At 38.7% G+C, this 21,879-nt stretch overlaps 2 protein-coding genes across 3 annotated transcripts in view; one reads left to right on the top strand and one right to left on the bottom strand.

The window, feature by feature from the left end:
* Positions 1-267: 267 nt before the first annotated feature.
* LOC139938450 (vacuolar protein sorting-associated protein 53 homolog) lies at positions 268-16,895 on the bottom strand. Of its 2 annotated transcripts, none has more exons than XM_071933986.1 (20): positions 16,794-16,895; positions 15,358-15,438; positions 14,742-14,858; positions 13,528-13,614; positions 13,126-13,241; positions 12,557-12,676; positions 12,386-12,464; positions 11,377-11,444; positions 9,975-10,190; positions 8,561-8,798; positions 7,914-8,005; positions 7,151-7,393; positions 6,106-6,304; positions 4,813-4,895; positions 4,180-4,258; positions 3,478-3,626; positions 2,672-2,827; positions 2,023-2,074; positions 1,280-1,384; positions 268-667 (listed from the first exon to the last, which is right to left on the bottom strand). In XM_071933986.1, exons 1-20 carry the CDS (start codon positions 16,893-16,895, stop codon positions 518-520), a joined length of 2,532 nt encoding a protein of 843 aa, XP_071790087.1. In that variant the 3' UTR covers positions 268-517. The 2 variants fall into 2 exon arrangements, with proteins under 2 accessions (XP_071790087.1, XP_071790088.1); XM_071933987.1 differs by having other exon boundaries at positions 6,106-6,286; positions 16,794-16,894.
* Positions 16,896-17,098: 203 nt separating this feature from the next.
* LOC139938448 (probable ATP-dependent RNA helicase DHX37) overlaps positions 17,099-21,879 on the top strand; it is a 42,914-nt gene continuing 38,133 nt past the window's right edge. The window contains exons 1-5 of the mRNA XM_071933983.1: positions 17,099-17,571; positions 18,179-18,279; positions 19,610-20,015; positions 20,645-20,793; positions 21,619-21,708. Of these exons, the coding sequence (XP_071790084.1) occupies positions 17,269-17,571; positions 18,179-18,279; positions 19,610-20,015; positions 20,645-20,793; positions 21,619-21,708 (1,049 nt within the window). The 5' untranslated portion in view covers positions 17,099-17,268. The remainder of the gene's footprint in view (positions 17,572-18,178; positions 18,280-19,609; positions 20,016-20,644; positions 20,794-21,618; positions 21,709-21,879) is intronic.

Here is a 21,879-nt window from a genome sequence, read left to right as displayed (position 1 = left end):
TTCTCAAATCCCTAGTACTTCTACGGCTTCTCTAGCCCATTTTCTCTTGCTCATTTCCTCCCAAATTTTAATGTACCTGTTCTTTTTCCTTGCTGAGCCATTATTGACATCAGTAGACCCACCATTCCCGCACTCCCTTTCAAGCCTCTCTAAGCTCTACCCCTTCTCCACAGTACCCTATCTTCTCTTGACGAGTGTTTCAAGCCATCGTACTCTACTTCTTTCATGTCCTTGATCAGTCATCATCATCATCATGGTTTTAAGGCCATTCATTGATTTTGCCAGACCCCCTGTCCCCACTCCATACCCCTTTACAACCATTTCATGATGAGCTCTACCCCTCCCCTGTCCTATCTTCTCTTGACGAGTTTTTCAAGCCTTCGTACTCTACTTCTTTTTATGTCCTTGATCAGTCATCATCATCATCATGGTTTTGAAGCCGTTCATTAATTTTTCAGACCCACGTCCTCATTCCGTACCCCCTTACAACCATTTCATGATGAGCTCTACCCCTGTCCTATCTTCTCTTGATGAGTTTTTCCAGCCTTCGTATCCTACTTCCCTCATGTTCCTGATGAGCTGTTGGTGAATTTGTCTGACCCTCTCCTCGGGGGACCCTCGTCCTGAAAAGATCCAGCATTGCATTCTGATCGCTTCTCTTTAAACTCTGTAAAGTGAAAGAAGAGACAAATACAAAATGAAAATAAATATCACAAAATGTGCTCGTCCCTTTGCTCACCACACAGTTGTGCATTAAAAAGGATGTTTTCTTTTTTTTTTGCACAAAAATTTACCAGCATGGATTTTGAACCTAACCACAGTTGTGCACTAAAAAGAATATTACTTTTTTTGTGCAAAAAATTTGACCAGAATGGGATTTGAACCTACCACCTCTAGATGTCATTTTTGTTTAAGTGGCCCGAAGTCAGAAGACTACAGCCCACACTGCATTATAGGCAGGGATCATGTAGACAACCTAAGAAGTGGCAGTGGCAGTAAGGTGACCATCTTTTCAGGGGATTAATTTTTCTCTGACATAAAAAAACTAAATATATAATATATTAAAAACATTATTACAAAATATGTAGATACAGTTTATGAATGGTGATACTATTTGAAAAATGACCTTATCTCTTTGGTACACAGAGCAAGATATGAAACTGAGAAACAAGAATTCCACAATCATACTAAAACATGACAACATATGTTTTTATGTCATAAAAACCAGACTTTGAATAGTAAACCGCAACAAAAAAGGAGAGTTATTTGAAGTATTTACCTTCATATCCAGAACCTTCTGGAAGTTACCGGTGTCTCGGTCAGCGATGAGTTTGATGTAGTTATCAACAAACGACTGAGGTGGATCAGCTGGAGACATTACAACCTAAAGATAAGATCAGTGAAACTAGAGTCAAACTTCTAACGATAGGAAACACAATAAAGGGTGCAACTTTCCTACCATTACGGGAGAGTGCAATAAAAGAATTTCCAAGTTTGGCCACCAAACTATAGTGAGTGAGGGTTTTTTGTTTTTAGTGAGCGAGTGTTTACATTGTCATGCTTTTAATGGATGCACTGTTACTCTGCCTGGAGCAGTCAGCAGTCCAAACTCCAATAAAAAAGATGAAGTGCTTTGTTTGGAACCTGAAACCACCCCCGGAAAAAGTTCTAATGTGTGTATAGACATGCATGCTTCCAGTGGAAATAATTTTAGTTGGTTAGTATTATAAATGTTCTAATTACCCTCAAGTTTCAGGTTAAAAAAAGGAGAGACAAATTAGCAAACTATTTGCCGCCCATTTTATAACGACAATTGAGGACTAAATTAGCAAACCATTTGCCGCCCATTTTAAAATGACAATTGAGGGCGATTTAATAACAGGGTGACGGCTGCAAAGGGGTTCCCTTTTTGTAATATTGTCATAAAGCATAGATTTATTACCTTACTCGTATTGGATGAAAAAATAATTTTGTAATTATTTCCCAAAAAGAGAAAACTCAAATATTTTAGGCATCACTTACCTTGAGGATCATCTCAGCCTTGGTCATGCCTTTAACAACAATCTTCGTATAACTGGAGAAGAGAAAGAAAAAAAACACATTTAAGAAAATCTTCCACCATGAAATACAAGCTGCCTAGAATTGTTCCCAAACGGGCTGCCGCTTGAAATGGGGGAGAGAAAAACATCCAAAGGTCTTTTGGTAAAAATTTGTAAAAGCATCCCTTATGTGGAATCTTTTCCCAAGGATTTTCCCACTGGATTTGATGGCTGAAGCCTTCAGTAATTTTTGCACAAAATGAGTTAAATTATTTAGTCTTTTCACCACATGATATCATACATGTATTGCAAGCTGGCCTAATGCCTCTATCATTAAAAAACCACAGTGGATGATATTGAACGGTTAGGCAGTAAGAGGGTCGACTGTGTACCATATACATTACATGCATTCACAACACACCATATCGCATGAGTGCCTCCATCGTTTAAAAACTACAGGGGATGCTATTGAATGGTCAGACAGTAGGAGGGTTGACTTTGAACATGTACATGCATTCACAACACACCATATCGCATGAATGCCTCTATCATTTAAAAACTACAGTGGATGCTATCGCATGGTGTAGCAAAAGGAAATCAAGCAATAAGAAACCAACCAACAGAATACTAACCTAGCAGGAGCCTTCCTTGATACCTTGGAGCCAATAGATGGGAGGTCTAAGAGAACAGTCTTCAAGGAATGGGTGTCAAGTAGAAGCTGCTCTGCTCCTACTGTACTTATTGGTTTGCATTTATACAGATGACTCACAAACCGTGGAATGAATGTACTGCAAGAAAGACAAAAAGAGACGATTGTTATTAACTGGGCTAAACTTCAAAAATTAAAATATTGTTACGTGAATCACCCATTAAAAGCAGACCCGGGTTTGCCTTTGACAAACTCGGGAACCGTACACACCTGTTTTGGAATGAGCAATTTTCAAAACACAATCTTTCCTTAGTTTCGTTAGCTTTCCAAGACAGTTTCCAATGAGCTTCCATCATCACAATGTTTCCATGCTGAGGCTGGAGGGAAAAACAGTCTGAGTCCTTTTTATGCAGCTATCATTGTCCCTAGGTATGGCAAGAGTCTGAAACCAGTCTTTAGACCTTTAAATTAATGATAAACAAGCGCCAGTTGGAATGGCCGGCCGAATTTTAGCAAAACAATGATATTGTGACCAAAGTCAACACTTTCTGTAAAGATTCATGAGCTGAAATACCTCTTATGATTTTTTGATTTGTTTCCAACAAATTCAATATATTTTCAATATTTGTGTAACATTTCTACTAACTGTGGCCATTTGTTTTTGATTTGCATTCATAGTTTTTCACAGTTTGCCAACCTCGGTTGGCCAAAACCGTGACTCTGATGTTGCATTAGAAATGTCTATACCCAAGCGACTCATATAACAGAGGGTCTGGTGTCTGGACTCACTTGACAAACTTGATGCAGAATTGTGTAAAGTATTTCCTGGCTGAGGCTAGATTGTCTCTGATGACTGGGAGTGTCTGTTTGATGTGGCTGGTGATTGCAGTCACGTAACTACTCTGGTCACCTACCGTCTCAATGGCTGCCCAGTTCACCTGAAGAAGAAAAATAAAAAACGATAAAATAAAGAGTATTAAACCCTTGTCCTCACTTATTGTTCACTAGGCCACTTTCTGCCCATGGTCTGCCATTTTGAATTATGTGAATCAACATTCAAAAGCAGACCTGAACAAATTCTGGTGGGTACTCACAGGGTTTAAGAAACAGCAATTTTCAAAAAGATCTTTCTGATCTTACCAAAAGATAAGGCATGAACAGGTGATTTAGGGGACCACTGCCTGTGAGTTTCCAGACAAAAATATCCACAAAATTTCACAAGTTGTTTATTTGTAACGTGAAATATTAGTGAACAGAAGTGAAATGACAACACAAAACACGTGGACAGGTATCTTAGTGTAAGTCTTAGATACCTGTTCATGCAAGTTGTCATTTAGCCTTTGAGAAAGACTCTGCTAGAGTCGAAACGTGGGCATTAACTATTTTTTGCGCATTTACACCAAAGGTCCTAATGGTTGGTAAGCAGTTTGCAACAGCTCATTCTTTTTTTCATAAAACAAATACATAGGTTTAATTCAAGCCAAGTTGTACCTTGTTCATTGCTGACAGTGCAGGATCACAAGCAGACTCCAAGTCTTGTACTAAGAGCTGGATGCAGTTGGATATTACGCTGTAAGAATGAAATAGAGACATTGATAAGTAATCTTTGCCGTTTACTCCACTTACTGCATCTCTTAGGAACTTATGCATGTTTTTCTCCATCCTACATGTACATGTACAATCTAGACTGTGTTGAGAGGAATAGCAAACTGTCTTTCTCTATTCTACTACCCAAGGGAATGGATTTATGGGATGTTCAGGAGACTTCTCACTTCTGAAAATAACTGAAAAACTAGACTGTTTTAAGAGGAATATAAATTCATACCTTCAGCTCCCCAAGTTATTTTCATCTTAAATATTGTTTGTTTTGTAGCCCATTACCAAGAGTGGCTTATAGCCTTGTTTGGGGCAAAATTGCATAATTTGTTTTGCTTGTTAAACCCAAGCAACTTTGTTTGAATCACAATGAAAAATCAAGGTGTAACAAATAGGTGCGTTATGAAAATTTGCTTTCCAATGAAATCTGGCCATAGACTGCCACCTTATGAGTTAAAGTACTAGCAGTACAAGAGAGTAGAAAGAAGTTTCATCCGAACCTGTGTGTATTTATTCATATTCACTCACCCATGAAAGACATCCATCTCTGCATTCAGATTGATCTTGTCTACTAATGTCGTATCAACTTTTTCCTTCAATTTCTCTTCAAGCTGTAGATTTGACAACATTTGAAAAGAATTAGATCAGATTAGATTAGATTAGATTTGGTTTACTGCCATTTACATGCAAGTATACGATAGAAATGAACCCTTCCCATGAAATATGCTAATAACATTCTCGCATGCGTACAGACCCTATTGGTTGGCAACTGTCATAGAGATGTGCACTAAGCAGAAGCACAAACATGTCTGCGTCACGCCACTATCATCCCCATACAAAAAGGCGTGATGTTCCTTCATTTTGCCAACCTAAACCAACCTAAATGCCATACAGACCAATAAAACCACTCCCTCAAGCAACCAACAAACCAGCTAGCAACAACAGGCATGATATTTGGTCCTTTGAAAAAAGTAGGACAATTTTATTGAGTAGATGGGATGACCTACATGTACATGTACATGTACATGTACACATGGTGTCGGTTCCAATGCACTAGAAGGGTAAAAAATATCGATTGGAAATCAGACTAAAGTAGGAAGAATATCATGCCTATATATATTTGGTTTGCGGTAACACCATGTGTGTATCTTGCCAGGTAGAGTTTGTTCTTAGAGAACTGTCTTGCTATATATTCTACTACCGCGGTGTAGATTTATCTGATTGTTCGGCAGACTTCTCAGTTCGGAAAAGAACTGTCCTACTACCTGGGCGAAAGGTATAGAAATTTTGCTGGGACTACTACTTTAGCTTATAGGATCAATACTAACTGCACTACCGCGGAGTGAGTTCTTAACTTGGTCTAAACGCTTCCACTAGCTTGCTCTAGTCATCATCATGCCAGCAACAAACAAACCAACAAGGCAACCACTAAAATAAAACATATACACACCCCAAAACCCTCACCCCATATCTGCAGTGTTGTATCCAAACAATACTCCGCCGTGCTCAGCAGACTACACACCAAATACTGCCAATCACCTAACAAACTACTCACTCAAACAACCAACAAACCAGCTAACCAACAAACCAACAAAACACTCACTCAAACAACCAACAAACCACTCACTCAAACCACTCACCCAAACAACCAACAAACCAGCTAACCAAAAAACAAACCATCAAATCAAACACTGAAAAAAAACCTAGCCATCAAAAAAAAAAACAACAAACCACCTACTCAAACAAACCAACAACCAGCTAACCAACAACAAAAATACTGAAAAAAAATTCCCCCCCCCAAAAAAAAACCCCCACCCATACCTGTAGTGTTGTATCCAAGCAATACTCGGCCGTACATAGTAGACTACACACCAAATACTGCTCCTCTGGCGTGAACTTAGGTGCCTCCGACGTACTCTCCTTCAAACCTTCCTTCAACAGCGCCGAGATGTTAATCCCCATAGCCCCCACCGTGGTGCTAGCCCCCTGGCCTGCCTGGGTCCTGTACAGGTTGGAAAGGCTAAGATGTTTGGGTTTGCAAGGAGTGGGGCAAGTGCAAGAGGTCACAGATTCCCAGAACAGGGGGGGGGGTATTTTTTGTGTTTTGATTCAGTGAGAGGGTGAGAGATTTGGGATTGATTGTAAGATGTGATGAGGAGATGACAAGAATACTTTTTACTTGGGTTAATTTTATCATTCTAAACCAAGTAACAGAGAAATACTAAGCTGATCTTATAATAGATTGATTAAGCCTTATTGATTAACTACCAGGTGATTCCATTCAGTGAGAGGGTGAGAGATTTGGGATTGATTTTGAGATGTACATGTGATGAGGAGATGAGAATAATTCTTTTAACTCGGGTTAATTCAATCATTCTTACCTGGTCACAAGAAATTTTAAGCTGCTATCGTAATAGATTGATTAAACCTAGTTGGTTAACTACCTAGAAACAGCTTAACTTAGTAAAATCTCAGGAGACTAAAAATAACTGCTAGAAGCTAATTTGTGAAGGAAGTGGCTACAACATGTTCGAGAAGCAGGTATGCAAGGGCACCTTTGGCAGCCAGCCAGCAACATATATGACACTTGAGCACAGCCACAGATCAAAAGTGTTTGATCAAAACCCTTGTGGTTTAGGAGAAAAACAAAGCACATCTCTACTTACATATGACCCAAGCCTGGAATCGAACCAGGGCGACAGTGCTACTGCGAGCGCTTTACGCACAAGCAAACCATGCCAACCTTTGCCTTTGCCAACATCTTAACTCTACTTAAACAAATGTTCAACATCTGACGTTTTTTACAACATAAAAACAGTGCACCCCTAAGAAAAAAACATGATTCATTTGATGCTATGTGTCTTACTTTGGTAGGTTATTTGTCAGGAGTCTGCTGGCGTACTCCCGTAGGTACTTCTGGAATGTTGCGGTTAGTGATAGGAGTGGCGCCCCCGTGCTAAGGTTAGAACACTGCACCATGCAGTTCTTGTACGCTACAAAGAGGTCCGCACTGCTGGGTAGGATGGCCCCACTCTCATCTGATTCCATACGGGGAGGACCGTGGGAGTGGAAGTCCGATACGAACTGTTGGATCAGCTCACCCAAATACCTTCGTCAAAAGAAATCATTCGGTTGTTCTTTTACTGATAACATTGGTCAGATTGAAAATGTAAATGTTCACAGATTTGCACATAACATACATTGTATAAAGCTAGTCATGGTGAAAAGTTCCCCTTCAAAATTTGCTTGAAATGCTTAAGTTTTTGACAAATAAGTAAAACAATTAGTTTTAGTTTGGCAAGTCCAAAACCTGATGCAGGTCTGATACTTCACGGAGGCAACAAAGGAGATTGCCTCCATGCCCCCTGGCCATTGCCTTGGTGCCCTTGAAATGCTACAGTAGAAATTTACAATTTCCTCATAGGGTGCCCTTTACCAATGAGAAAACGCCTTGGTGCCCTTGCCCTTTCAAAAACGAAACTAACAGGCCTGCTGATGTTTCAAAACAGTGAAAACATCTTAGTTTTTTTTCTTTCACTATTTTCGTAAAAATCTGATGGATGATTGAGCTTTAAGACGATATGGCTTTTCCAATCTAAGATGCATATAGACAAAGGTGGATGACCTACCTGTCTTGTGATTGGATGTAGATATGAAGATGAGGTTCGAAACACTGGCTGACGATTCCTTGGAATGGTGATGGTTTGGGCTTCAAGACAGTCTGTCAAATAGAAAGAAAAAAATTAATTTAGTACACTGCACAGCTCTCACTTTTAAGCCAACAGGGATAAGTGCGTACCCTGGTCTTTTACGTGCATTGATAGTTTTATAACAACACACAGGACCAACGGCTTAATGTCCCATGCGAAGGATGAGGCAAGAATCCTCACTCGCATTTTAAATATAGAGCACAGCTCTTTCTGTTTTTTTCGTTTTCACTTTTGGCTGGTCCATTTTCAAGTAATTGCTCTCGTCCTTTTATATGTTGTAATTTCTTGGTTTTCTCTTCTTTTATGGCTATTTGTTTGTAATAATAATTATTATTATTTCTTGCTGTTCCTTGATTTTGGGGTAGGTCTTGGTGGCTTTTGTGCCTTTAATTTATATTTGTAACATATTTTTGTTTATATCGTAATTCAAGTTCAATTCTGCCTATGGCCATGCCTTTTAAAATGTTTTTAGTAAACCAATAAACTTAAAAAATAAATGGCAAGGAAGATGGGGTACGAGTGCAATCGACTAAAGACACCTATGGTAAGCAAAGGGTTAAACTTACCTTCACCTCCACCGCCTGATCTATGGCGTCATCTATCTCGAAGGGGTTTGTGGGCATCTCCGGGGTGTCAATCTTAGCAATGGGTATCGTAGGGTCCTCCCCGATGGGTCTCAGGGTTGCTCCACTGTACCTCTTGGCAACGAGGGCCTCGAAGGTGGTGGTGCGCTTGATGGCGAAGAGGAGCAGCTTCACGTCGATCTCAGAGGAGCGATTCTGCATGATCTTACTCAGTTCGGATCTGGAGAAAATTGTGAGGGAATTCTTCAAAGTCTATTGATATGCAGGCCTGGAATTTCATGGAGGCCACGGGCCATGGATTCCGTTGCCCTTGGCCCAATTTCATAGAGCTGCTTAACACACAAAAAATTGCTTAGCATGAAATGTCTTCCTTGACAAAAACAGGATTACCAACAAAATGTCCATTTGTTGCATATTGCTTGTTACAGGTATTCAGCTGTTGTTTGCTTATCCTGAAAATCACGCGGACATTTGGTTGGTAATCCTGTTTTTATCAAGGCAAAAAAATTCATGCTTTTAGAAGCAAATTTTTGTGCTTAGCAGCTCTATGAAATTGCACCCTGGTCTTGGCCTTGGTGCCCTTAAAAAAGTTTCCCATAGGTTTTCCAATGGAAGTGCCCTTTTCTAAATGAAAATGGCCTTGCCCTCTTAAAGATGAAATTCCAGGCCTGAATTTGTAACTGATTTGAAACATGAGGTAAAATCTCCATACATCTCTTGTTTTCAAGCTTTTTATTTTCTCGCTTGTCGTTGAAAGCAATAACTATAGACCGTGTAACTCTCGCACAAATTGGAGTATAGGGCCCTGTCATAGTCCGCAAGTTTTTTCCTTCAAACTTTATAGAAGCAAGGCGAGTGAGTACCACCCAAATTTTTTAGAATATGCATAAGAAGTGCTTGGTTTATAAACAGTGCACTAGCACATATTATAAAGGGTAACAATTTTTATAATTTTTAAATTTTTTTAACAATTGTACTTTTCCACCAGTGACTTATCATTAGAATAAAATCACTGATGGCGCTCAGTGAAAAAAGTATCATTTTCCTAAAACTCAAAACGAGTTTATTTGCTTATCAAGTAGATGAGAGAAAGAGCTTTCAAATAGAAATACAAAAACAAACAAAAATTATGTTGAGAAAACACCTTCCCTGTAATTCGACCAAGTGTTTTAGTTTATGTCTCCCACTAGTTTTGTAATATGATTGATTGCTATAGACCAACTGTCTTCACATTAATAGTGCCTTTATTTATTCGCTTATTGTACCGCTTCTTGTAAAGCGCTGTGGTACCCTGTGTAAGAGCGTTCTATAAATGCATGTTATTATTATTATTATTATTATTATTATTATTATTATTAATGGACAATTCTATCTGAAACTACGGGCGACAACAAACCTTGTGATGTTACAAAACTCCACACATATCCGCTCCTCGATGTCCCAATCCCTGGGGAACATCCGGCCGAACTTTTCCTCGCATTCGACAAGCGCCCTCTTGAGCCATGCGTAGCGTCGGTCGATCTTGTCCAGCCAGGCCACGTCCTGGTTCTCTCCAAAGAGAACCACGTATTCTTGGAGTTGTAACTTGACAAAGAACTTGAGAAGGTCCTTCCTGCAAAATAATGAAAAGTATGCAAAAGTTACTAATTTCCTGCAAAATGTTTAAGTATTAAAAATGTTACTAATATAAAATGATTTAGGGATGAACTAAGGAAACATTTAATGGAGCAGGACTTGAAACTTTGACCTCTGAACCAATGTGCCATCGCTCTACCAGTTGAGAAATCTAGCCCTACATTTGGTGCTCTCCCTTTTATGTAAATATCTTTGCCTGGGGTGCCAGTCAAAAGCCAGTCAACCTGTAACTGCTGTATGGTCAGTGACCACACCCAAGTTTACCATACAACCTGGCAGAGGTTTTTTTTATTCAAGTAATAAATCACAAGGGAAACTAACTGAGTAAATTTTTTAGGATTTTGGGTTGACCAAAGAAAATTTACTACAGCAGGACTTTAGCCTATGACCTACAGATTAACATGCTGGCACTCTACAAACTGCGCTATCTAGCCATAATGTTGGTGATCTCCCTATTTGTGGAATTAATTATTAATACATATTCAAACATCTAGTTCCTTAAGTACTTTTAAAACTCATTTGATATCTCGGGCCTTTTCTCACTAATTGTAATATGTTCATCAATTATTACTATTATTGTGTGGTCTCCCTATTATGTAAATATCTTTGTTCTGGGGTGCTAGTATACAAATATTGACTGCTTCGAGAGCTATGGTTAAAACTATGACTCCCGAGGTGATCCCCGGAGCGTTCTATTTTCCCGAGGCGAAAATAGAACGCTCCAGGGATCACCGAGGGAGTCATAGTTTAAACCATTGCACGAGTAAAAGCAGTCAATATTTGTTTTATAGCACCCCAAACATTTTTAAATACTGTACAGACTTTACAGACCTGAATGCTACAATCCACGGACGACGCGAATAATACAGATTGCGAAAACTTTTACTGTTCTCTGCATGCAGTGTCATGTAATCCGAAATGGTTACAGACTATTAATTTATCATCCTCAGACACGCAACGGACGTCTGGGTACTGCACGCCGTGTGCTAGTCTTTCGGACTAGCGCATGGCAAACCGACGCACTATCACACGGCCGTTGTCTAGCAAAACTAAGACATATCATGTGACGCGCTCTAAACCAATGAAAAGGCAGAATATTGGTAAGGGGTGTTATAACAAGCTATACAATTATTGCATAAGTATAATAAGTGTTCACAACTTACTTGACTTTTGGATCCAGCACATTCACCACTAGGCATGCTTCAGCTAGTTGAGCTTGATTACTGACCAGCTAAGAAAGGAGAAATTAGGATTAGTTTATAATAGATGTTAAATTTGCATCGAGGATAAAGAATATTAATTTTGTTTTTTTTACCCATACACCGATACTGTATACTCAGTACTTTTTCAGAGTTCTGTGGTCTTTTTCACAGGACTCGGGAAGGTACTGAGTATACAGTGCCGACACACATCTGTGTTTGGGTAAAAAAAAAAAATTAATATGATTAGTTTGTTTCCATCTAAAGTTAAATAAAAAGAGAGCCAGTTTTCTTTTGACTACTTGAATTACGTTTGTAAGATCTTCTAGAAAACTTGGAAAGGACAAGTACACAAAAAGAATACAAACTTGTACATTGTTTTTTATTTTTATAGTTTATCCGCCAATCAAATGACATAGATCTACTGATCAAATAAAGAATGGTGAGGATTATTTCACTTGTGGAGAGTTAGCAATTTTTTTTTTATTCCACTGGGCTTCACAACGTTGAACATAAAATTCCTTGTTTCAACTCATGCAATATATTCTCACTCATAAACATTCATTATTTATATACTATTCCCGATGCAAATAAATATGATATAAATATATAAGCGAATATGTTAACAAGAACAATGTGTTGACAAACACAAATGCCCCCCTGATATTCATATCATTCTTGGGTTAATGATTGGACAACATTTCTTTTGTTTTAGCCATAATGAACTTGACATTTGACAAAGTCTAAAAACAATAGGCATCTGGGGGATCCCAAGACTAATCCACACATCAAGTTTAGAGTTGATATGCCAAGACCTTCTTGAGTTATCGATCGACAACGCTTCTATTGTTTCAGCCATAATGACCTTGACACTTGATGCAGGGTGTCAAAAAAAAAAGGACACACAAACACATGCCCTTGTGGCAGTGCACCATAAAAATAGTACAACTGCTAAATAGTAATTTCTACACACCTTTCCTCCTTGTGAGTTGAAGGCATCTTCAAAATCAGCCAAAATCTGGATCCCCAACTCCGTCTGGATTTTCTTCACTCTTCATACACAGAAAAAAAATACAAATGCATTCAATCAAAGGAAACTGACTGGACCCAAATGACGACATCGAGGGGAAGTTTTGCCACTTACTTGTCAGCTAGTTGTCTTATCTGCGGAATGCTCATGTATTTCTGGAAATGCTCCATCACATTGATGACTCCCTGCAGAAGGTTTGCAACTTCTCCGTACTGCCGCCTCCTTGTTAAAGATCTACAAAAGAAAAACAAAGTTCCAAACATTCTTAAAGGGGTGGGTTTTTCTATTTGTGAGCCGTGGCCAAGTGTTCTAGCATGGTGAACTCATTTCTTATCTTGACACCTCTGTCCTTAAAGCAATACACTTTGGATGTTGGGCCGCAAGTCCTGTGTGCTGCATAATGCACATTAAAGAATCAAGTTTTTTTTTACCAAAAAGTGTTGATGTTTTTTGACCGAATCGGTAAAATTATCCAGAACCAGGCCATGTAGGGATTAAACCACTAGTTGAAAACCTCTTCACCACACATTGATTCCCTTATCATTACTCTGATTCTCAATACTATTCATACATTTTTCATGCACAACTTTTTGAGAGAATGAATAACCATGAACAAAATAATATGCACATTGAAAATTGTTATCATTTTTTCCCCCACAGAACTCAGAAAAGTATATACTTACTCCAAGGCATCTACACCGCCTACTAACATATGAAGATGGTTGAGGGTGGTAATAGAAGATGTTAGATGTCTCTTAGCATGGTCAAGCTGCTTTATGTCTCTTGTGATCTCTTTCACCTGAACAATAAGACGGAAACAAATATTCATGCATACAAAAAAAATGTATGTGTTCCCAATGTACATGAAAGAACCCAGCACACTTCTTGTTAGGAGAATGGGTTCGCTCTGGTGTTTCTCGTGTTTCTCGTTTTATTGGCTGCATATTGTGCCACAAAACCTTGTAAACCATATGGTGCTATGTAAAGAAATATGTCTCGTACTTCAAACGTAATCCCACATACCCTGAGACTCCCATCAGAAGTAGAATGTATATAAAAACTGCATATAATTATTTTTATCTTACCATCTGCTCAGATTTGTCAGCTTTCTCCTTGATGTCTTTGATTCTCTTGAACAACTCCTGGATGGCTTTCTGTGCTTCTGATAACGCCTGTTTCAAAAAATAAACAAAACGCTTGAAATAAACAGAGAATCTACACCTGTCCATATATTATTATTTCGTTGGTGGGTTTTGATAGTTTGAAAGGCTATAATGGTACAAAATCTAGGTCTGATGAGACCTCCAGCAACTTAGAAGTATCAGTAAATCCAAAAAACTTGTTTTAAAGGAAGGTGCAGACATTTCATCAAAACATACACACTACTATGGCCAATTTGATGAACACAAGTGCAGTGTAAATGCATTTATCAAAGGATATCATAATGCAGGCTGGTACAGTTTATCTATATTATCAAAACCACAGTGGGTGATATTGAATAGTCAGATAGTAGGAGGATTGACTGTGTACTTGGTAGGTATGCATTCATTCAATGATATCATATTGCAGGCTGGCATATGCATTCACTAAATGATATATTGCACGCTGGCATAGTTAATCTATCATTCAAAACCACGGTGAATGGTATTGAATAGTCAGACAGTAGGAGGATTGACTGTGTACTATGTATTAATTTTGGTTTTTACCCATACACCGATGTGTGTTAGCACTGTATACTCAGTACTTTTCCGAGTCCTGCGAAAAAATATCACAGGCATGTTACTCGGGTGGGATTCGAACCCACGACCCTTGCAATTCTAGAGCAGTGTCTTACCAACTAGACTACCGAGGTTGCCCGGCAGCTAGAGGCAGTTCGAATCCTATGTTTTGGCAGCGGGTACCGCAACGATATAATAGATGTTAAATTTGCATCGGGGATAAAGAATATTAATATAGAGTATCTCATGCCTGTGATATTTTTTCGCAGGACTCGGAAAAGTACTGAGTATACAGTGCTAACACACATCGGTGTGTACTATGTAGATGGGTTCACTAAATGATATATTGCAAGCTGGCATAGTTAATCTATCATTCAAAACCACAGTGGATGATATTGAATAGTAAGACAGTAGGAGGATTGACTGTGTACTTTGTAGATGGCTTCACTAAATGATGTATTGCAAAGTGGCACATTTTTATCTATCATTCAAACTACAGGGAATGATATTGAATTGGTCACATAGTAGGAGGGTTAATATCCAATTGTTGTCAACAGCTTCTTGAATTTTTGTAACAATACCTGTCTGCCATCTTGACCAGCATTTGTCTGACCCCTGACGACCCCACGGATGTTGTCGTCGAGACGTCTGATCTTCAGCCTCATCCTATTGATGACATCATCAATGTTGGCAAGAGACTGCAAGAGGTCAAGCATGAATATTCATCAAACTCATCAACACTGATGAAAAGATTGTGTTACAATGTAAGTTCACAGTTATAAATTTATAGGCAAATAAGATCGATCATTTAGTTAGAATGTTGTCTTGAGGCCAAGGTTTGACTCTTGTTATGAGAGATTTCTAGACATTTAGGTTTTGTAAAAGTTTTCTTCCTCCGCTTCAAGCAGAATCTTTTCCATCCCACAACGCCTTTTGGCCATTCAGCAAAATCAGCCTGGCAGATTACCGATAAAGGTCTATTTACACCTGGGTGAAAGAGAAGCATTTACAGTTAACGCCTTGCTCAAAGACACAAGTGTCATGACAGGGATTCGAACCAACACCCTGATGACTTAGCCACCAGAACTTGAACTCGATGCTCTCAAACTACTCGGCCATGACACCCCGCGAGTAGTAATACTCGAGTAGTAGTATTACTGTGAGTCTTGACATGATTAAATCTTTACACAGTTTTACCTGTTCTGTTGGGAACAGACTGTTGATGTATTCCACTGCATTGAAATCTGGCTTGTCCAGGGGATCATTTGATGGCAAGACCTGCACAATAAAATGTCAACAAAACATTAAAACTAATTTTTTTGTGGACATTTTTGTGGAGATAATATGTAATAAAGCACAAAAGGTGGAGGTTGGATATGGAAAATTGTCCTTCTCTGTGGTGGGCACTGGGTTGATATTTCAGTTTTACCATTGTATTGATGGTAAAATCATCCGAAATGCTACGTTTACCCTACTGGACTGCAATGTCAATCTTTTTAAAGTTAATATTCACTGAATGCAATGAATCAGAGAAAGACAAGGTACATGCAAATATTATTAAACCCATGTCATTATCAATTTAAGAGAGGAATATTTTTATTTTCAAGATTTCGAATGAAAACAAAGTAAGGCAATTCACTACTTTTATTAGCATGTTTAGTGTTAAGCCCGGTTCATACTTCCTGCGAATACGAATGCGAAGCGAATTTGACGTGAATTTGACGTCACACCCTCCTTTCGCAGCGATTATTCGCAAGGGAGTAGAGCAGAGAGCAACTGCTGCGAATTGTTCGTTGCGAATTTGTGACGTCAAGATTCGCTTCGCATTCCCATTCGCAGGAAGTATGAACCGGGCTTTAGTTAGAACATTTGTAGAAACTATGAGGTTCGTCCACTATCAAAACAATAGGGGAATAAACCTCAACTCAGTCATATTTTTATATAACTTATAATTATATAAACATATTAGCCCCACTTGGTGAGCTTTGAAAAATCTCACGCATAACTGGCCTCTTGACTTGGAATCTCTGGATATGGATTAGACCCAGTGACTGGGGCGCTGTACTCCTTTTAAATAATTTTTGACTTCATCTGTCGTACTAACTAGCTAGTACGACAGATGGATGAAGTCAAAAATTGGATATTTTTCCGTATGGCGCCACCACTTTTTCACTCGTTTTTACAAAAAGGGATATATCAATCAGGTAAATTAGATACTATATTATTTTATTTCGAATGAAAAAGTGGTGGCGCCATACGGAAACTTTTCCCAAAAATTTTTTAAAAGGAGTACAGCGCCCCAGTCACTGGGTCTAGATATGGATAATAATTTCAGTATATTAGTATTACAAATACAAATGGGCTCCAAAGGTAGCTCCATGATGGGTAGCCCAGGTTGGACTCCTCCGTTGCAGGCAACGCGTAGGATGCAGTACCAGTCTTGATCCCTTTTTTGTATGCAAACAAAAATGTCTATTCTTTTTATCCGGGCGGGCCCATCCCATTCTTTTGTGCACAAATTAAAAAAAACTTTACAGAAAACCAGAGTTCATGTATTCTACTGATTTTTACTACCGATAACAACAAAAGCAAAAACAGAAACAAACTAGAAAGTTCCTGAACACATCTCTTACTTGTTCGATTGCTTGTTGTACATCTGGTGGGAAAACGAGCATCGAATTTAAATGCTCGTCGTCAATAATGTCAACATCGTCTTCTTCCATGGGCGCCGCCATCTTGGAGAATCGACTAATCACACGCGGAGGAATACTTGAATACAAGTTTGTTTTGAAAATTGTTCAATTTCACAAATTTCTAATGTTTTTAATAAATATTTACACAAAATATGATTTTATATTTCAAATTGAGTGTATATTTTCACCAAAAAGGTTTAACTGTCAAAGTAAATTGAAACTACTTTATGGCAGGTCATGGGTCACAAAATAGCGTAGTAATTGAGGTGTTGCAGGGCAGAGGCACATGTGCAGTGAAAGATACGAATATACGGTGCAGAAAAACCGTGTTTTCTCTCATTTCTTTTGAAAGAAAAATGATTTAAACGTGCTGTTCTGTGTAGTTTTATCCTGAAGGCTCATAAATTAGGTTGTAATGGGGCGAATAAAGCGTAGTCATAACAAGAGAGGGCGGACAGTTGTTGACGATTCGGACGTCCGAAAAGCACACAACATTCCATGTGTCGAGTTGGACCTGCCGGTGTCGGCTGCTCCTTCCAATGGAGGAAACATCAACCAGAAAGGTGATGCGATGCATAGCAACCCACTGGTTCTGCCGTCAAAGAAGAAAACCTCAGAGAATAATAAACAGACTCAGCAGAACTTGCCGAAACAACTGAGTAAAAAACAGCGGAAGAGACTGCAGAAGGTTATAGAGAGAAAAGACAAAAGTTTGAAGGTATGAATATAATATAAATGTAAATAATCATGTTTGTAGAATTAGGTGACATAATCCATTGTGGGCCACGTCCACTTCACTCAAAGGGGCTCTAGCGATTAGAACAGGTTTCCCGGAGCTAGTTCTGAACGATGAAATGGTTGAGAATAAGTTTTAAGACAAAAATGGCTTTGAGTGAGGATTAAACGTTCATAAGCCTGCTGGTTCAGCCTGAATTGAATGTTTCCGGTCTCTCTTTTTTTGTCAATATACTTATCGGGAGTGCCAGTCAAAAGCCATTCAACCTGTAACTGCTGCAAAGTCGAGCATCACACCCAAATTTCCGACACACTGAAGCTGGAGAGGATCATTATTTAAGGGGATGCAACATTTTATTTCAAATTTATATTTATCAAACAAACGACAAGTGAAACTGAGTAACATTAATTCAGTCTGTTTCACTTGTGGTTCATATTTGATGCTTTGAGACCCTATTAGGAAATTAGCCTTTTAAGTTAAATTTACATTGGAAATGTCATTGGTAGAAACTTCTATATTGGATACTAGTAGATTAAAAAGGTGTGAATTTTTTTTCATTTTTGTATTCCATTTTCACTTTTTATTTCAGAGAGCCGATATCTTTGCCTCATTGGTCAAGCATCAGGTGTCGAAAGAGGAGCTCTCCATGTTTTCATCTGCAGCGCATCTTGGGCAGAAAGTCTCCAAAAGGTACATTCAAAAATTATATTTTACAAGGAGAAGAATTACCAGTTTAAACTTTTTGTTTTACATGTTTATAAAACATACTTATTGACCCCCCTTTGGTTACTTTTCAAAAACGACTTTTTTATATTTCTTACAAATTATTGACCAGGGTTTGCCCTTCACTTTTTTAGTTACTGGCCAGCAGGACCATTTAGCTTGTCATTTCACTTCTAGCCCGCCACCTTTTTCCTTGGGAGCCTATATTTACAAATCATATAGATAATCATATTAATAATAATAATACAAAGCGTTTATCAATATGGGGCTTCTATAAAAAGAACAGAGGGCCTGACAAGGGGGGGGGGCAACAAAAAAGCAATTAAAGTCACCTGGAAATATCATAAGAGTAATGCTTACGAACAATAAAACAATTTTTCTAGTAATTGTTTGTCATGATTTATATGTTTAAAAAATATATAAAGTTGTTTGGGGGGCTGACTCCGCCTACCCCTTTTGTGACGTCAATCGAGGCAGACTTTGCCTGCAATGCGTATAGTAAACACACGTGCAAAGTACATGTACGTCCAAGTCGTGAGTTGGTACCTTTTAAAAAAGTTTTTTTCTGCATTCAGCAGCAATACACTCGACATTGCCGGAAAAAAAACATTATTTTTCTTTTTTTGAAACGTACAAACTCACGACTTGGACCGTACATGTACTTTGCAATTGTGTTTACTCTACGCATTACAGGCAAAGTCTGCCTCGGTTTACGTCACGAACAGCGCCCTCTCGGGTCGGGGTCTACTCTTAAATTTGTAAATAACATAAGAACTGATTTTTTAAACCGTAGGTAACTGTTTATTCACATTCCACTCATCAAAACACATATATTAGTGACAAAAGCTTTGTTTTGAAAAAATACCACTTCCAGGTGACTTTAAGCAAAAAAAAGCGACCAAGAAGATAAACAAAAAAGAGGAGCAAATTAGGTTGATTCTGGGAACAGAAGTGTCTTGAGGCGGCTTTTTCAACACTGAACTAGTTAGCCGGACCACTTGGATGGAGTGAATTCTGACTGGTCGACAGACATTTTAACTGGCATTTAACGGAGCCTTTTTTCAACAAGACTCTGGGATCCGCTTCTTAAAGACCTCAGACAAAATGTACAGAATCACTTTCTTCCAGCGGAAACTTAAAACACACTTGTTCATCCTTGCCTTCATAACATTTTGACAATACTTTTTACTTCCACTTTAACTTCTTACAGACCGGCACCTTTGAATGGTTTACTGGGGAAGTGCACCTATGTTATTATCATCAATTTAATTATAAAATCTGCTCGTTTTTCTCTAAGGCAAACTTTAGAGAAGAAAGAAGAAGGGGTGACTATCAACAGCATCAGAGGCATCAACAAACGGCAGAGTTTAAAAACAGAGGAGCAAGAAGAAAGTGAGACAGACTCCAGCGATGAAGAGTCAAGTGACTACGACGAGGAGGATGAAGAAAATGAAGGCGAAGGCAAACCAGAAGATAAAAGCCAAGATGTATCGGAAGAGAAATCAAGAACTGAAACAATGGCAATAGATGATGTAAGGGATGAAGAGGTCATTGTGGGGTCAAAGTGTGCTGAAGAGAGTGGAAAGAAGGAAGGTGATACCACTGAGAAGAGTTCAGACAGCGGTAAGGTGCCGGTGATAAAAACGCCACAAGAGAGGAAACCAGCTGTGTTTGTACACGTTGATAGAAAAGAAGAGGTTCAGGTGAGTGATCATTGACCTTCCAAAGGTCACCATGAGATTCTACTCTAGTTTCTTGGCATGCTTGGTGCCGGGGCTAAAACTTTTGATGTCTTTTTTTTTGCTTGTGATTAGAAACCATTTTGATCTTGCTGTTGTTCTATCAAAAGTTTATTTTATAAGCTGGTTTTACTCTCAAACACCCTGGGCTCAATTTCATACAGCCTGTAAGTACACAAACTTGCTAAGCACACAAAAGTATTTCCTAAAGGCAGTGGACACTGTTGGTGTTTACTCAAAATAATTATTAGCATAAAAACTTAGAACAACAGTTCTTTTCAGAGCCACCCCAACTCATTGAGAGATAGTCATTACATGGTGTTACCGCAAACCTTTCCATATGATAAGCTTCTGCAAAAAGTGCAGGCCTGTATGCTTCGTTTTTTAAAGGGTAAGGTCACCAAGGCTTTTTCTACTTTGTAAAGGGCACCCTATGAGGAAATTGTAAATTTCTATTGTGGAGAATTTCAAGAGCGCCAGGGCATGGAGGCAATCGCCTCTGTTGCCTCCGTGAAATATCATGCCTGAATGTGTGTGTATAAAAGGTACTCTGAGTACTATTTTCTTTCTTTTTTCCAACACTCTGATTTCAGGAAGCTAGGCTAGCCTTACCTATCCTCGCAGAAGAGCAAGTGGTAATGGAAGCGATCAGCGACAACCAGGTTGTCATTCTGTGTGGTGAAACGGGAAGTGGAAAGACAACCCAAGTTCCACAGTTCTTATACGAGGCAGGCTACGCTGAGTAAGTCACCAAAGATTACACTTCTGTCATCTTTAGGAAAAAACTATTGATAGCCAGTAAACTTGTGGGTACTGTGTTGGCTCTGAAAAGAGCTGGTGTGGTCTCGATGTTTTGAACGGTATACTCTGCTCGCAGGAGTATGGGCATACTGTTCGAAAGTTTGAGACCACTCCAGGGCCCAATTTCATAGAGCTGCTAAGCACAAAGCATGAAATTTCTTCCCAGATAAAAACAGGATTACCAGCCAAATTTCCATTTGTTGCATAAGTGCTTGTTACTGGTATTCAGCTTTTGTTTGCTTATCCTGAAAATCACATGGAAATTTAGTTGTTAAACCTGTTTTTATCAAGGAAGAAATTTCATGCTAAGCAAATTTTTGTGCTTAGCAGCTCTATGAAATTGGGCCCAGCTCTTTTAAATGATTCACACAGGACTGGAGTTACACACAGGCTATGGTCTCTGTTACCACTGTTCTCAGCCTCGCTGCCTCTTAAAAAGTTTCCCAGAAACTTAAAGATTTTCACATTGAAGTGCCCTTAAAATTAAATGGCCTTGCTCTATCAAAGATGAAATTCTAGGCCTGTTCACATAGAAAACATTTTGAATTTTTGTTAAAGATTTACAAGTATTTGCTACTTCTAATTTTTTTGTTGTAGCTTTTCTGAAGAACAAAATCACCTCAAGCGAAGAAAATGTTTTTAGGTGGCGCCAGTGAGTTTCACATCACCATAAATTATACAATGATTGCTGACATCAAAGTCTTTCAGGATTATTGTCGTTAATTATTCATCGCTTTCTGTCGTCTGCCTTTGTTTTTATCTGCAGGGAGGGTCTAATAGGAATAACGGAGCCAAGGAGAGTGGCCGCAGTAACGATGTCTGAACGGGTTGCCATGGAAATGAACCTTTCAAAAAGGTTTGTGTGTTGAGTAGAATTGAGCTTTCTAGTAACCATGTTTGGTTGACCTACTTTACTATGAGTTATGTGATTCTATAGTGAATGGTACGAATAGATCTTCACTCTTTAAAGACACTGGACACTATTCGTAGTTTTCAAAGACCAGTCTTCTCACTTGGTGTATCTCAA

The sequence above is a fragment of the Asterias amurensis genome, chromosome 6 (assembly GCF_032118995.1).
Source record: "Asterias amurensis chromosome 6, ASM3211899v1".
Lineage (NCBI taxonomy): Eukaryota > Metazoa > Echinodermata > Asteroidea > Forcipulatida > Asteriidae > Asterias > Asterias amurensis.
This window is presented reverse-complemented; position numbering and strand designations above follow the sequence as displayed.

Excerpts from the sequence above, each read along its gene's own strand:
- LOC139938450 (XM_071933986.1), bottom strand. The coding sequence starts at position 16,895 with ATGGCGGCGCCCATGGAAGAAGACGATGTTGACATTATTGACGACGAG. Across the intron at positions 15,439-16,793 it reads TACAACAAGCAATCGAACAA|GTCTTGCCATCAAATGATCC; the intron begins GTAAGAGATGTG and ends TTTATTGTGCAG. Across the intron at positions 8,799-9,974 it reads GAGTTTTGTAACATCACAAG|ATCCGAACTGAGTAAGATCA; the intron begins GTTTGTTGTCGC and ends AATTTTCTCCAG.